Source organism: Labrus bergylta, chromosome 10 (genome assembly GCF_963930695.1).
Source record: "Labrus bergylta chromosome 10, fLabBer1.1, whole genome shotgun sequence".
Taxonomy (NCBI): Eukaryota; Metazoa; Chordata; class Actinopteri; order Labriformes; family Labridae; genus Labrus; species Labrus bergylta.
The window spans coordinates 8823189-8839532 of record NC_089204.1 but is presented as its reverse complement, the minus strand read 5'-3'; the positions used below and the strand labels follow the sequence as shown (position 1 = coordinate 8839532).

Below are 16344 nucleotides of genomic sequence, written 5' to 3'. Positions count from 1 at the left end.
TTTTTATTGATTCTGCACCGCAGGAACTATCAACTACTTTAGTTTCTAGATCCCTGTTCAGAGGAACCTCTTTAGATCCTGCTTCACTCTACTCTACCAGCACAGGAGGGACTTTGAGTGACTTCAGTGCACGTTGATTTGTCGTACAGATGAGCCAATCCAGTACCACCAACCGCCATTTTTAAATCCTCCAGGACTTTTGCTCAAACAGGACCCTGAGGTCTGCAGAAAGGTATTATGGCTGAGCCCTTTCACCATGGACACAAACTTTGATCTCATCTGACAGATGACAGTGGCCCATCTGGATTGATTTCTTATTTAATAAAGTAGTATCATCCCATCTGCAACCGGTCTTATAAATAAGGCCAGTCTCCACTGACAAGATTCCTTCGCATCCCCCAACAATGGTTTCATCACCTTCATTTGTGAAAGCCCTTTGTTACTTTGTGAACTGAGCATATATACCTACTGTAAACATGTATGTTACATGTTAACTATATTCAAACTAATCAGTTGGGCTGGAGAGGGACAGTCTTTTTTAAATACCAGCTGGTTAGTGAACAGGTAATGTACTTGGACTTGCACAGAGCTTTAGTCTTAGACCACTGAAAGCTTCTCTTTCACTACAGGTCACTTTCACAGATTCACACCACAGTCACACAGTGATGGCAGAGGCTGCTATGTGCTATAGGTTTACTTTTCCCAGGAGAAAAAAAACAAAGTTCATCAAAGTCCAAAAGAAAAGTTCAAAAGGAGGATCCAGGAGGAAGAAATGCACGGGCAGGTAGACGTACTGAAGAACTAGACCAGGTAATCAAACACAGGTGAGAATAACAAGACACAGGTGAGGACAATTAGGGAAACCAAATCTGGAGGGAAGAAAAAAAAAGGGGGGAGGTGAGACTAGACATGAAACACTGGGGACAAGAACTATTAAGTAAAACAGGAAACACTACAGACAAGACTAAGGAATACACACACACACACACACACACACACACACACACACACACACACACACACACACACACACACACACACACACACACACACACACACACACACACACACACAGGGACAAGAGAAACACGAGGATACAAATGACAAAATAAAACAGGAAACACTCAAAGCTTAACCTAGGAATATGAGTAGTAAGACGCACAGAGGGATTAAAGCAAAGAGAACACGCCAAAAAACATGAGAACACATGGATGTCAAAATAAAACAGGAAGTTAAATCAAAACACTCAAATAAACAACAGGACAAAAACAAAACCAGAAAGTCATGACATACTTTCAGTATTTAACAGGTATCACAGCCATTTGACCAAGTTGAGATGATTTGCTCTGATATGACAGCAGGGGGTTAACACACGCTACAGGTTTTATGACAGTGTCACAAACCTGTTGCTGACATCAAGGAAACCAATAGCGTTAACGATAGTCCACGCATTTACAAACCATCTGTTGACTTGTCATCATGTTAGTTTGTGTCTTCATTTTTTTCCTGACAGGTTATAGGTTGTTTTTATTTGTCAGTGACTTTCTCAACCAAAAAAGAACACGATCGGTTCCCAGCTGATTTGTTTTGGCTGTCTGTTGTGTTATTGCCAGCTTGAAAAAACAGGCCCATTGAGTATTACAGTTTCCATAGCAACAGGGATAGTGATGGATAGTGGGTAGATGTTGGTGGGAGGGTTGCAGGGAGGTTGAAGACACTGACAGAGGGAGAAACAGAAGCATTCACTGAGTTGAGAGTGGAACTGAACGTGAACGGGGAGTGAGGATAACACATGATGAAGAGAATGGAGACAAAGAGACGTCTTTCTTTTCTTTCTTTTCTCTCTTTTCTCTCACACATTCATTGATGCATCTACCCTCCTCCCCTCTCCACAGGTGGAGGGTCTGTGACGCTGACTGCCTGACTATCTCGTCTCATTATCATTCCCCAACCCCCTCCATCCGTCTCACACTACAGCTGGATAAGCCAACCACTAACCGGCTCGACTCTCTCTCTTACAGAGCCGGGATTTGAAGATTGCATCCTCACATTTGTAATCAGATGTAGAAGAGGATTATCTCAAGGTCTCCTCCATCTTGTGCACTGCCGAGAGTTGCTGAAAAAAAAAAAAAAAAAAAAAAAAAGGAGGGATAGAAGAGGGGGCTGTGGAGGAGAGCAGAGAGGGATCACAAGTAGCTCAGTGACTGGAGAGGAGTTAAAGATAGAGGGAGGTCACCTGTGGATGTGAGGAGGAGCTGGAGGATGAAGGCTTTCTAAGAAACTACACCCTGCATCCGACAGGGAAGGGAAAATAGGGGGTGGGGGGGGGGGATAAACCCTCGGCATCAAGAATTTCCACGTAAAAAGGTAAGCTGGTTGATGAAAATGTTAAAACTGGGGTTTCTTCCGGGGGAATGCATTGATTTGGTGTGTGGATTTCATTAATTCTTCATTTGTGCTGTGTCTGTTTTATGTTCACGGGTGGGAACCACATTTTTGAAATGATCTTTTTGATGTGAAATCCTTTGGTTCTGGTTCAAACATCTCCACGGGGTAATTTAGAGAAGCAGATTTTTTTTTCCTTTAGCAAACAGTACGTTAACATATACCATGCTTACTGGATGTGTGAAATAATGTGATATATTTACACTTCTATCAAATACATGAACAAACAGTAACCAGGCTTATAATTAAACGTAATAAAAGTGATATCAGTGATAGAAACAAAAAACAAGTTCAACATTCTATAACTCTTATTTGCCTTCTTATCAAAATCAATCTTATTCCATGCATGTTAAGTACAGAGCTGGAGTCAGGCGTGCCAAACTTAGCACGATGACTGAAATAAATAAAGACTTTGTTACACCGTTCCTTTACATTCGATTGAAGCCCAGCATATGCAGCCTGATAGTTGAAGAAAATGAACCAATGCAGCTATGACTGATTGATGTAATATATTTTTATTTGGAAGGACTGACTTGGAGTTGTTTGAGTGAGAAGGATACTCTGTTTATTTTTGTTTTACTCGTCCAGGGAAGTGTGGTGGTGTGTGACTCAATAGGGTTACAGATTTTCTGTCGCAGACATGTACGCTACCCAAAGATGAATGATGTTAATCTTAAATCATTGAGTTTGTCAACATGCGTTGAGGTTATTCCACATAGGCTTGTTGTTACAATTGCTGTTCTTTTTGTAAGGCTCTTGACAAATGTAAGATAGAAAACTTGAAAAAGGAAAGATTGACGTGTTTTGTTTGTTCTATCTTAGCTGATAAGTATAATACATGTACATATGTGTTTTACTTCCACACCTAGGTCTTCCATGGCAGAGCCAGGGCGTCCTGCGTTGGAGCTGCAGCCGCTGGGGGGAGATGTTTCCTCAGAATGCCCGGTCTCTGCTCAGTCACTCTTTGACCCCCCTTCAGAGACAACAACACCCTCCAGACTGGCTGGAGGACCAGGTTACACCTGCCAGGAGGAGCGAAAGGAGACCATTGGCAACGTCTGTAAAGAAAATTCAGCAACTCCTCCTACAAGAGAAACCAAACAAAGCAGTGTGAAAGTCAGCAGAGAGCCAGGTGAGAAGGATCAAAACCCACCTGAACACTGTGTGACCTCCGGGGCTTTAAGCCACCATCATAATCTTGGTAAAATGCAAACAACCTCACATCAACACAAGGTAATCGTGAACGCAATCACTGAGAACCCTCAGACGGGAGGGATGTTGCAGGGCATAAACGCAGCCTCTCTGCCTGTGCACAGGAGTCATTCAGACACTTTACCAGGGGTTAGACAGGGAGCACCCACCCCAGGAGACAATGAGATTTGTGGACTTGCCTGCCATGGAGGAGATCACTTTTTTCAAGAAGCTGACATCCATTCCATTTTATCATGCAAGCAACCCATGGAACTGCAGCAGTGTAAGATTAGCACTACTGTTTCCACCAGTGGAGAAGGAAGTGCAACGCAGCCTCAGAGCAGGTGTGTCTGTAGATCCTTTCCTCAGACAGTCACAGTGGGGGTTGTTCAAGAAAATTGCCGGCCTCAAATTAAATGTGACAAGGCACTATGCTGTGGCTCTTATGTCAATCATGCACATTTCGAGGACACTTTTGCTGCGTACTGCCACCCCCAGCCGATCCCAGCCCCCTCCCAGCTGCTGCCACGCCTAGCAGGAGCAGAGCAGAGCTGTGACGGCAAGCGTGCAGCTGAACCTCCTTCAGCCATAAACCACCTCGCCCTGCCTCGCCTCATCTCCTCTGTCAGTGAGACGGGCCTGGATAGCAAACACCTGCTGCGATGCTGCAACCTCAACTGCTCTTGGGTGAGCAATCTACCTCCCGGTGCAAGGCCACAATCCCCAAAACACTTTGGTTTAGAGGAGTGCTGCAGCAGTTCGGCTGGCCTTTTCAGAACCTCAACCCGAGAGATGGGGACTATGACAGCAAACAAAGTGTTGAGGGATGTTGGGGTTCAAACAGGACAAATCGTCACACCTCATGTATTTCCAGAAATCTGTCTGGCAGAAGAGAGCAGGAGTGGGCTCTCTCGCAGTCCGACGCTGAAAGCTGACAGCAATGGGGACAAGAAACCAGGTGGTGCGCCAAAGTCTCCCGTGAAGGAGGTGATGTGGGATGCAGAAGGGATGACATGGGAGGTGTACGGGGCATCTGTTGACCCTGAGGAGCTGGGCCTTGCGATCCAGAAACACCTCGAGCTGCAGATCAAGGAAACGGCTAAGCATGCCGCCAAGCTGTCACGCCAGGACACCAACACGTCTCGGCAGAGCGGAAACAACGGCTGTCAGAGGAAGAGGAGCAGAATGATGGGTTCTTTCCGAACCCCGGCCTGTTGTGCCCGGACCACGACAGCTGTGGACTAGCTGATCAGCTGACTGATAGAAGGGACGACATCTAAAAACACTGTGTTTAGCAGCCAATACGGCTGCCCAAAGCCTCAGCCTCAAATGTCACTCATCCAATCAGAAGGTCTACAAAAGATTGAGTAATGCATCACCAAGGAAGGCCTGCACCCCAGAATCAATAGAATCATAATTACAGAGAGACACAAATGAAAAGGTGCTCGAAAGGGACTTAATGATGAATTAACAACCCATTATAATGCATCATTTGGTGTCAGTTGTTCAATATTTTAATCATTGGAAATGTGACTTCTGCAGCTGTGCACTGCCAGTGTTTTTAAAAAGCCTCTTCATGCAGTTGTGTTCTCACCATGAACCACGTACATGACATAGACAAGTCAAACAGCGTCTGTATAAAGCAATCTGATACAATACACGGCAAGACTAATGTTGTAAAGCTTCCAGTGAGTGTCTGCGGAGGGGAATGCATTGACATTCAATAAAGAGAAACCATGACCTGACCTTAACATGACCTTTAGTTAACCCTTACCTTTCTTTTTTAACACTCCTATTCCTTATGCGTCTCCTCCCTATACATGGGAGAGGAAGGAGAAGAAAGTTCTTTCTATCCCGCCTCCTGGCTGAATGTGAATCCTCCTGCCGTTTGGGCTTGTGAGTGACATGCACAGGCAAATGTCAGTGGATGTCTCGCAGAGAGAAACTGCTGAGAACCAGGGTGCCTAACCCCTAGGCTTCTATACATGATCAGTGTTGTGGATCCTTTGTGCTCACTGTTCTGTTGTTACGTGCACTCTGAGTAAATTTCAACTTTGCCCTTGATTACCACTGGCATTTCAAGTTGACCAGTAAAACAACAGCTGTGTACAATGTAGCCAGAAACAATGCGTGCAAGCAGGGGAGGTGTAGAAGGGAATTCAAACTTAATGTTATAGAATTCTCTTTTCTCCCTCAAGAACCTATAAACAGTCTATGGCTGCAACTGATGCAACAGTCTGTGGCTCTGCCCCTTACCTCAGGGTGAGTAGGGATCTCTGGCTACATCCCCCAAAACTATCCATAGAGGCAATTCAATTCCTCTCTCAAACAAAAACACACACACACACACACACACACACACACACAGCATATGTCCATATTCATACAAAAGAACTGAAAAAGGCAACGGTATCAAAAATAAAGACATAAACTACAGGACACAAAGATCACGTTCTTTGAAAGGCCATACCTTCTGACCTCTGACATAAAATAATCCACAAATGATATGTTCTGAGTATTCAGACTATGAGAACAAGATGATCTTTAATTGAATAAATAATGTGCTCCCCACATATTGATGATACATATTATTTAATTTACCATATACTGTATTTTTGTTTGTTTGACATTTCACAATCCTGGATTTGTGCTATTTCAAACAAATACTTACAATGTTAGAACATAAAGATACTTAATCTGGTTCTTAAATCTTAGTTATGTTATTATCAAATGAATGTTCAGAACTGCATGTGCATTGTCCAGGTCCCCCTTATTGATGATTTAGAATTGTCCATGTACAGATCTCTGTGCAATGCCATGACAAAAGAACCAAGTGTCACTGGCTCACTGCTAGCCTCATTCTGTACCCCAAAATATTTCTTGCTGCATTCATTCTTGAATATCTTAATTGTCCTTACTTATCTAACCTTGTATAATTGGTGGGGTTAGGTTTTGGATAATGTTGGCTGTGTTGGTGAATATCTAAATTTCTTCAAGCTTGGTAAAACTGCTAGCTCTGAGGTGAAGTTGATTATAGGCTGTAGTCTTTACCAGACAAATGACATTTACTGTCATTTGCTGTCATGTTTCTCTCTGACCTGTAAATGTAATGTTTGAAAAATGCATAAAAAGAACTCTAACCTTATTCAAATTATGTCATTAAACTTTTCAAAATCAGTAAAGAAATATAAGAAAATGATGTGGGCAACATTTATAGGATCAACTTTTTTGACAGAAGGAGTTTCATTGGTTGCAAATAGTCTGTGTTGCAAAATTCTTGGAGGTAAATAAACAAAAAACACAAAAAAATTTACAGAAAAAAATAAAACGTGATTTATTATTTAAATGCATTTTTCATAAATTTCTTCACCTTCAAAGGATTGTTTCTTTTTGACGGATTTATTTTCTCTTTTTCCCCCTCTGACCTACTTACTATGTTTTTTTATTTATACTTTTGTGTTTTTAACACAACTGCATCCTATTTTGCTCATGCAGCTTCCTCGTTGCATTTTAGTTCATATAAATGATTACCAAACAAATCTTACTGTTTTTTTATTCTTTTATACTATAACACACTTATCATACATTTAAAGATTAAAAATGAATGTCATGGCAGAACATTTTAACAGACCACTTGAGTACTAGGGCTTCTTTTTATCATATTCCATAATGTTATAATTCATATATATCATTAGTACTTGAAGTTTGAACTACAGTAGGGGTAAACTACAACAGGAAGAATTTCTTATAATTTCTAATCAACATTTACATCATTTTGGGTCAACAGAATCCGAGCCGGATAATATAAAACCAACAGTTACTGTCTCAGTGGTTTACATATTTCATTATTAAATGTTATACATTTATTTAAACTCCATCCCACAATAATAATATTGAGATAGTTGATAGAGTGGAGGACAATTGAATAATTTTAAACAACTGCATTTTGTTTGGTCTGTACTCTTTTTGTTCAGTGCAGTGTTTACAAAGGTTTCTTCCAGGGTCATCAAAAATACTTTTCTCCTTCTGTAAGGGTCTTCTTGACCTACTTCTCATGCACTGGGCAGAGGCTGACCCCTGCTCCAAATACTGCTGAAACATTTATAGAACCCATTTCCCTACAGGAGTGATAGAGGATAACTTGTATAACATAGATTTTTTCAGTGAGGTTTGCAGAGTGATATTTAAAGAAATTATTTTATTAAGGCTATATATTAAGGGTGCTGGTCAGCGGTTATGTTGAGCCCCCTCCCCCATGTACAGAGGCTATAGTCCTCAAAGCAGGTGTTCTCCAACCCATTGCGCTTCACCACCTGTCAATAGAGGCTTAAAAAAAGTAATTACAGTTTATTGTGTTGTATCAGATTGCTTTTTACTGTGTCTATAATGCGAGTATTGAAATGTCACAAGATGATCTGTGTTCTTTCACTCGCAAACTATTAGATAGACAGTCTGTATGCACACATAATGATAACCTTCGCCATCAATATCTATAGTTAACAGAATCATTTCCATTGTTTTTGTGCCTTGCTTACCTTATAACTCAGGCCATAATTTAAAACTTAGCAAAGAAAATGTTATGCTTGATTGATACATTGCAGTGGACACACTCGTGCTCTTAAGGGGATAAACTGTTTCTATTGTAACACTGAGGTTGGAAAAGGGGATTTTTTTTTTTTTTTTTGCCACTCGGGTTTTAGAAAATGTCAGTTCTCAGTCATATATCATTGCTGACTTTTGGGACCCCACTGCTCCACCTTAGCCGCCTCATTTCTGTTCCTTTGACATATGCCGTACATCAACAGGCAGAGAGTGTATAACTGGTGGTTTGTGCTGTGAGAAAACCAGGTTTGAGGGAGACATCAGAGATGTAACGCACTACACTACATACCACAGCCTAGCACTGGCATTTGAGATACTGTTTACCATCTTCCCTTGAGTTGGGTGAAAAGATAGATATTTCATGTCAGTGTCCTGTATGGATATGTCTAGGAAGGGTTTCAAAATCTTTACGACCCACCTGAGCCGTGGTCTTCTGCGTTAGCTGACACAACAATGTGGTGATGGAGAGCCAGGGTAATTATACTGCCGAGTTGATGAGTAGATGGTAAGCAGGTGTGCCGGTCTGAGCAGGTGAACAGCAATCAGGAGGGAGCCACAGAGTGTTACTGGGAAAACACACACACACACACACACACACACACACACACACACACACACACACACACACACACACACACACACACACACACACACACACACACACACACACAAAGGGACAGACGAAAGGAAGCGAGGGGAGCTGTTGACAATGCCAGAGCCATGATACTTAAAGCAATTCACTGGCTTAAAAAACAACATGTACCACTTTAGCAGACAACACAATGTTATTATGTTAAGCAGATGCCCCACATTTGATTTGCTTGATTTTGTACAATTTTGTGGTGTGGTACAATATGGGTCCTCAGGTTGAAGAATGAAAGTGAGAAGCCATTTGGAATGAAATTATTATTATTATTATTTTTTATTCCAATGTATTCTCAATTCTGTCTCTGTTATTTCTGTGTATACGTGTTGGCTGATTTTGTAAAGACTACAGCAGTTATTGTTTTGTTTAGAGGGCTCATGTATCAGGTTGCTCACAGTAACTGATATTGAATGTAAATAGAAAGTTTGTAAAAACCTGTGACGGTATTCAAATAGTGTGTGTCAAAGATGAATGTGCACAAATCATTGCCAGCAATAAAAAAAAAAAAACTCTGGTGATTTTGCCTCACTAAATGTTAAGATGAGTGCAAATGTCATGGTTGACAAACATTAATAGCAATAAGATGAGATGAAATGTTCATGATTAAAGGTCAAGTAGATAGATCATATCCAGACTGGCATGAACAATTCACGCATGATGACAGGTAGCAGTTACACACTGTGATGCTTCAGCATGAATGGTATAAAACAGTAAACACACCGTGATGATGCAGTATGAAGAAATGTTATCCAGTTAATATAAAAGCTCTATACAGACAATACACTCTGGACTTGAGAGCAGTGGGCAAGTTATTGTGTTTTTAACTTTAAATCTCTTGACGCAAATGATATGTGTTATATATCATAAGGTAGTAGGCTTATTCTTGGACTGACATAGGCCTATATCTTGAACAGGCCTCTATGATTTGGGCTTTCAGAGCATCATTTAACAAAGAGCTAACCTAAAAGAAGTTTGTGATGGATTAGTTCAAGTGTTTTCAGAAAAATATGTGGTGAGAATTTGAAGCAATATTATTACAGCTATTCACTGTTCCTAAATTAAGTGAAAGTCTATATTCTTATTTTTGGGATATTTTGGGGATACATATTAGTACAATATTAGATTATGTTCGGGGCATTTTGATTATTATTGTTTACATTTATATTATGAGTTATTTCCATTCGTTTATTTTGCTACTTGGGGCATAAGGTCTGTACATGGGTGTGTCTATATAGCCAGGTAGCCAGGTGAGACTCAGGTAGGCACCTAATGGGTTAATGTTTTTTTTTTTACCAGGAAGCCAGGACTCAATGGCAGGATGACAGGGCACGACAGACAGCAGTGTTTGTTGTTGTTTGTTGCCTGCTTGATGTCTCTGGATAAAATAAACCACCCTGGACACTTATTCATATATCCTGCGTAAGATTCGCCCTCTAGGTGCTTCAGTGGCTTTTTTATGAGTTTGTGTTCAGTTTTTAATTTGTTTTTAATTTTTTGTTATTTATAGACTATAGATGATCACCACTACAAATATATAGGCTGGTTATGAAGTAGGGCCTATACCTGAAAGAAACTGTGTACCTTAAGAGATTTTGTTTCAGGTCATCTTTTGGACATCGCTGGAGGCGGTGTTGCTATGAAACGCTGGTAACTCAACCACCAACCAAAGAAGAAGAAGAAGAAGCAGAAGACGAAGAAGAAGAAGAAGAAGAAGAAGTGAAGCGGAAGTGTGGGCGGAGCAACGAACACCACAAATCAAAATGGCGGCGACCATGAGTAACGTGGAAGAAATCCGAAATCGTGTAATACTCGGAGAATATGGTATTAAAAATGTAAGTGTGTTTTTTTAGCAGTTTATTTGATGACATCCGATCCTGAAGCGACGTGTTTACGTGTTTCTAGCTCCCCTCAGACGTGACGCTCAGCTGCTGAAGACTGCTGTCAACTCTTTTTTTAAACAGCATGTTTGTATCATTTCATCTCTGCTGAATTAAAAACCACATGAATATTAATGACATACACTGGAGCATCTTTTTAATATAATCCTCTTTTTGGTCCCTGAGTGTTATTATCAGAGATTGGACATGAAATAGGCAGATGAAGTCCTGATATGTTATTTCTTACAGTGTAGTAGTTGTTGTGTTTGTCTGTGAGGCTTCAGACAAGATAACATAATAATAACACAAGATAACCTGCTGTGTGAGACCAACACTGACTAAAGTGTGTCATAGGGATGTACAGTAACTCATGTTGTATGAGCAGCATGTTCATCAGAATCACTTATTCTCCCTTCAACAGGACAAACCTGAACCATTTCTATAAGTGCTGCTGCTGTTCAGTGATTTCATTGTGTGATCAGTGAATACACCTTGACTCTGTTACTGTACAGAAAGAAGGAAGATAAAAACATCCTGACTGATGCTCTGTAGATAACAGCAGTGAGAGTTTAAAATCATCTTAAACTGTGTGTTTTTAAACTGTTTCTTTAATGCATGTGGTAGATATTATTCCCCCGAGTTATACGTTATAAAAGAAATGTTAAAAAGATCAGAATGTGATTATTTATTGATGGATCCTTTTTATTTTTTCTTATTTTAGGTTCATACATCTGATTTCCCTGGAAACTACCCTGGATATGATGACATCTGGGATATGCAGAAGTTTCAGAAGGTACGTTTCTGTCACTCTTTCTTTTTAACCAAATTAAATGGAAATTAAATTTTTTGGAGATTGAAAAACGCTATGTTTTTGGAAACAGTCTTAGAATTATTGTTATTATTTTTGCACAAATCTGATTCATCTTTATTGAATTAATAATCTGTTTATTAATTTCATGTATGTGTTTATAACAACATTTGTACAACCGGGAGAAAGAGAAAGTATTTCCCACATTATGCCCCAAATACACTCCTTTACTGTATCTGTGTGTGGAACACTGTTCTTCCTGGTTCTCTAACTCACAGTTGTTGTTTTCACTCATTAATATTAAGCGAGGCACTTTTCTCTGTTTGCAGAACTTCAGAATTGACATCGTGCATATGGATGAGAGCAGTATGGAGTTTGATATGGTGGGAATCGATGCAGCCATCGCCAATGCCTTCAGAAGGATCTTATTAGCAGAGGTTGGGTTATTCATTCATTGAAGCATCTTTTATCATATTCCTCATCAGTGTCTCATACCATACTGTACATGTTATCCCCCCAGCACATTATGGTTCATTAGTGACTCAGTGAAAAGTGGGAATACATTGTGAATTCTGTCCTATGTGCATTATTTTCCTTTCAAATGTATTTGTCTTGCTTGCACTTTCATGTCTTTGATTATAGGTACCTACCATGGCGATAGAAAAGGCATTTATCTATAACAACACATCCATTGTCCAGGATGAAGTCCTCGCCCACAGATTAGGCCTCATCCCCATCAAAGCTGACCCTCGCCTGTTTGAGTACAGGAACGCTGGTAAAACAACTCACTAATAACACTGAACCACAGCTCCGCTGTACTGTGCTACAATGTGTCACTCGCTTGGTTAGGACATTTTAGTATTTAGTTAGTTACATTTTGTTAAATATCTCCTCATATTTTGATCAGCTTCAATCATTTTAATTATATGTAGGTGGAGCTCATTTTTTAAATAGAAGGAAGGCCTCAAAGTCAAGTTTATACTGTTAACTTTCAGCTGACTGACTCTTAAATTAAGTAACATTGTTAAGTTCCTGATTGTCTTTTGATGCATTTTATGTATCTATTCAGAATCAATCTTGTGAAGTCAAATACTGGTCATAATGTCTGATTTAAAAAAAACAACAACAATAACATATACTTATTCCTTTTTGTTGCAAGTCTGGCCTTGCACTATAAGGGTGTTGTAAGGTGGACTAACCAATGAACACATTTTTTTTTTAACCAATTTTTGAGGCTTTTGCCTTTATTTAGATATGATAGGATGGATAGTTTGGGAGATGCAGAGAAAGATTGGGGAATGACATGCTGGAAAGGAACAACAAGTCAGACTTTAACCCAGGCCTATAGCTTTCGCTTGGCCACCATTGCCCCGCAAAGAAAACAAGTTTAACCCTTTTTTTTTTAATGCCTTGTTAATTCTAGGTGAAGAATCTGCTGAAGAGGAAGGTTCAGAAATAGACACAATTCAGCTACAGCTGAAAATTAAATGCACCAGAAACCCCAGAGCCAGCAAAGAGTCTTCTGACCCACGGGAGCTGTATCTGAACCACATGGGTAAGTTAAGATGAAGGACTACTGGTCAAATGTGAACATACAGACCAAAAGAAAATAAAGAATGTCCCTGTGTCATATGTAACAAAAATGCCATTAAAACATTCCCTCCCCTGTTCCATATTTTCTTGTCAGTGTATTCCAAAGACATAAAGTGGGTCCCTATTGGGAACCAGGCAGATGTGTTTGCAGACTCCAGCATTGGACCAGTGAATGATGACATCCTGGTAGCTCAGCTACGACCAGGGCAGGAGCTGGACATTATCATGCATTGTGTCAAAGGATTAGGTAAGCACTTCCGCAGAGTGGATGAATAAAAGCTGGAGCAGTTCAGAGGATACCGGTGTCAAAATCTGACGGGGAGTTTTCATTTGTCATCAAATATTACTGACTTTTTTTTTTCCTGCCCTTAAAGTGTTTCTGAATCTTAAACATAATTGAATAAGGGAGTTCTTTCTTTACCTGAGACCTGCATTCTTTACTTACTCCTGCCGTGCAAGTCTCTTGAGTGCAAGCACACCATTCTTCCAAAATAAACTTTCTGTCATTTGGTGTCTTTACGATATGATACCAACCCGCTCTGATTGGGCTTTGTGCAATGTGAGTCCAGTTAGTGGAAGAGGCAATGGTGCTATTTTATTTTATTTCATGTTGGATTTGCCTCTGCAGCAGATGACATGCAACCAAGTAGTGGCTGTAGTGAGTCTTGAGTCTAACGTGGATAGTAGGTAGTCCACAATCATCTCCTTTGTTTTGTTGTTGTGTTTGTGCTGAAGCACATGATATGAAAAAGACAAAATCAATAAGAACTCATTTACACACACAAATAATTTTCTGCTGCCTTTTATTGAAATGCTGTTCTCTGTTCAGGTAAGGACCATGCAAAGTTCTCTCCGGTAGCCACAGCCAGCTACCGCCTGCTCCCAGAGATCACCCTGCTGGAGACAGTGGAGGGAGAGAAGGCAGAGCGTTTAAAGCGCTGCTTCTCAAGAGGGGTGATAGACCTGGAGGATGTTAATGGTAAGAATGAACTCATCTGAAATCGAATAAATCAAAACAAGAATAAAATAATCAAAACTAGAACATAGAAACAAACCTAAGACATGATCAACCAAGGGTTTGATGAAATATAGAAAATACTGAATAATGGTCTAATCTCATTATACATTTTCAACAGTTCCACCATGTTTATGACACAGATTTCCACAGTGAGTCTGACATGTTTGTGAATGTAATCATCTGTCCTCTTATTTTGTCAATCTCAAGGGAAAAAAGTAGCCAAAGTAGTGAACAGTCGACTGGATACATGCAGCAGGGAAGTCCTCCGACATGATGACCTGAAGAATGTGGTGAAGCTCGGGAGAGTGCGAGACCATTTCATCTGTATGTTTATAAACCTCGTTCATGTATATGTTAGGGCAGACTCAGTCTGTTCTTCTTAGAGTCTTGTTGTCAACATGATGCTGACTTCAGGGAGTCCTTTACCTCAAGTGACGTCGGCATTAAATTAGCTCTGTAAAAAAACAGATACTCCTAAAACCACAGTGACCCAACATCTGTCCCATCAACAAGCTGAGAATAAATCACAATTGATTTGTTTCTTTCGATTGTTCAATTGTTCTTTTTTTTAAATCTCTGTGGTGAGACAGAAATGTAGAAATAAATAAATGGCATGCTAATTTAGCATATTGTATTATTTAAGTAACACTATATCATTTGATGTACTTGTATTCTCTTTTTTCCCCTTCACAGTTACTGTGGAATCTACTGGCATCCTGCCTCCAGAGGTATTGGTTACAGAGGCCATCAAAGTCCTCATGGCCAAGTGTCAAAGGTTTCTCAATGAACTGGACTCTGCTGCCATGGAGTAAAAAAAACAACTGAGCATGCTAACACCAACCACCGAGGATCTGACGTTGAAATGAACAATAGCCGCTTGTGGTATCTGCTTGTGGTAGCTTGAATATATGATACAGTGCTTTCAATTGAATAGCTTTGTTATAATTTGGCAGTATTGATGAAAACTGTACTGAATTTCAAAGAGCATGTTTGTCATGTTTGTTAGACTTGCTTGTAAGTATGTATATACTTTTGTTTGTAGGATTTTGTATACCATTCTTCAGTTTTTCTTAAATAATCATACATATAACATATACACAATAAACTGACAAAATTGAGTAGCGCAAGTGGGCTTTAATTTCTATGAAAAAACGCACCTTGAACATCATGGACAGTTGCAGACCCATCAGCTCTGGTTAAAGGAGGTTCATGATTGACCGTATCAAATGCAAAGCAAAGATTTCTTTTAAGCATTTGAGGACCCCCAATACTCCACTTTCAATAGAAGTCTTGGTGATCTTTATCGTTGCAGTTTTGGTTTTGGTCATCTCATAATTGGAAGTCTGGTGGTTTCGATCCTTGCTCTAACAATCCATGTCTGTGTTTTTGGAAAAAATACTGAGTCCTAATTGCTACTGGTGGCATAGCCAGCAACTTGTGCGAATGGCTTTAGTTTGTACAGATGGGCATTTTACATCACATCCTGTGTATGATTGTGTCCATGTATGAATGTGTTGTGTTGTGTCAAAGGCTTGGACTATAAGATTTTTAGACTGAAGCTTTTCACCCAGACTTTTCTATAAGGACATAATTCATTGTGGAAGGGCTGGCATTGACAGTGAGAGTGTCATTCTTTAAAATGTGACACTTCGAAAAGTTCTTCATTTTATTGTATTGTTTTTAATGATGGTGAATTTGATACTCTAGCCCCATTGATCACTAATAATTTTAAAGATAGCCACAGTGCTTATTGTGCCAGTGAAAAGCTGGAGGAAATAATCTGTTTTTTTTACAAAAGGATGACATAAGGCCAAGCTTCCTCCACAGGAAGCTGATGTAATAGAGAGAAAAATGGAGAAGCCACTTGGTCTTTCCGTCTCACAATGAGAAGTTATTGGATATGTAGTCTTTAAATACTCACAGATAGTCCAATGGAAATTGCAGAGACTCAGGCCTGTGGCATTTTATTTATAAATATAGCTCTGTATTACCAGCAAAACTTGGGAAGGAGATGAAAGACCACATATCAGTATATACGGAGGATGGAGGAAGTGGTCCATTAACAGAGCCCAGAGGAATCCCTCTGTAAAGCTGGGTCTTTAGGTCTGAAGGAGAAGCTGTTTGATGAAGAGTGGGATAATTAATATTAATTCAGTGTTGATTG

The 16344-nt window shown here is 39.9% G+C and overlaps 2 protein-coding genes across 2 annotated transcripts; both read left to right on the top strand.

The window, feature by feature from the left end:
* Window positions 1–1714: 1714 nt before the first annotated feature.
* On the top strand, window positions 1715–8924 carry LOC109987191 (uncharacterized). The gene is made up of 2 exons (XM_020638204.3): window positions 1715–2367; window positions 3315–8924. The coding sequence occupies exon 2, from the start codon at window positions 3322–3324 to the stop codon at window positions 4879–4881; it is 1560 nt and encodes a 519-aa protein (XP_020493860.2). The 5' UTR covers window positions 1715–2367; window positions 3315–3321; the 3' UTR covers window positions 4882–8924.
* A 1635-nt stretch (window positions 8925–10559) lies between these two features.
* Window positions 10560–15298, top strand: polr1c (RNA polymerase I and III subunit C). Its single transcript, XM_020638253.3, has 9 exons — window positions 10560–10716; window positions 11483–11554; window positions 11899–12006; window positions 12212–12344; window positions 12993–13124; window positions 13257–13409; window positions 13992–14141; window positions 14388–14504; window positions 14874–15298. Exons 1-9 carry the CDS (start codon window positions 10645–10647, stop codon window positions 14990–14992), a joined length of 1056 nt encoding a protein of 351 aa, XP_020493909.1. The 5' UTR covers window positions 10560–10644; the 3' UTR covers window positions 14993–15298.
* The last annotated feature ends 1046 nt before the right edge of the window (window positions 15299–16344 follow it).

What these genes read in the sequence shown, in the direction of transcription:
- LOC109987191 (XM_020638204.3), top strand. Translation starts at nt 3,322, where the DNA reads ATGGCAGAGCCAGGGCGTCCTGCGTTGGAGCTGCAGCCGCTGGGGGGA.
- polr1c (XM_020638253.3), top strand. Translation starts at nt 10,645, where the DNA reads ATGGCGGCGACCATGAGTAACGTGGAAGAAATCCGAAATCGTGTAATA. An exon ending in GCTGTATCTGAACCACATGG is followed by an intron (nt 13,125 to 13,256) that starts GTAAGTTAAGAT and finishes TTTTCTTGTCAG; the next exon opens with TGTATTCCAAAGACATAAAG. An exon ending in GCATTGTGTCAAAGGATTAG is followed by an intron (nt 13,410 to 13,991) that starts GTAAGCACTTCC and finishes TTCTCTGTTCAG; the next exon opens with GTAAGGACCATGCAAAGTTC.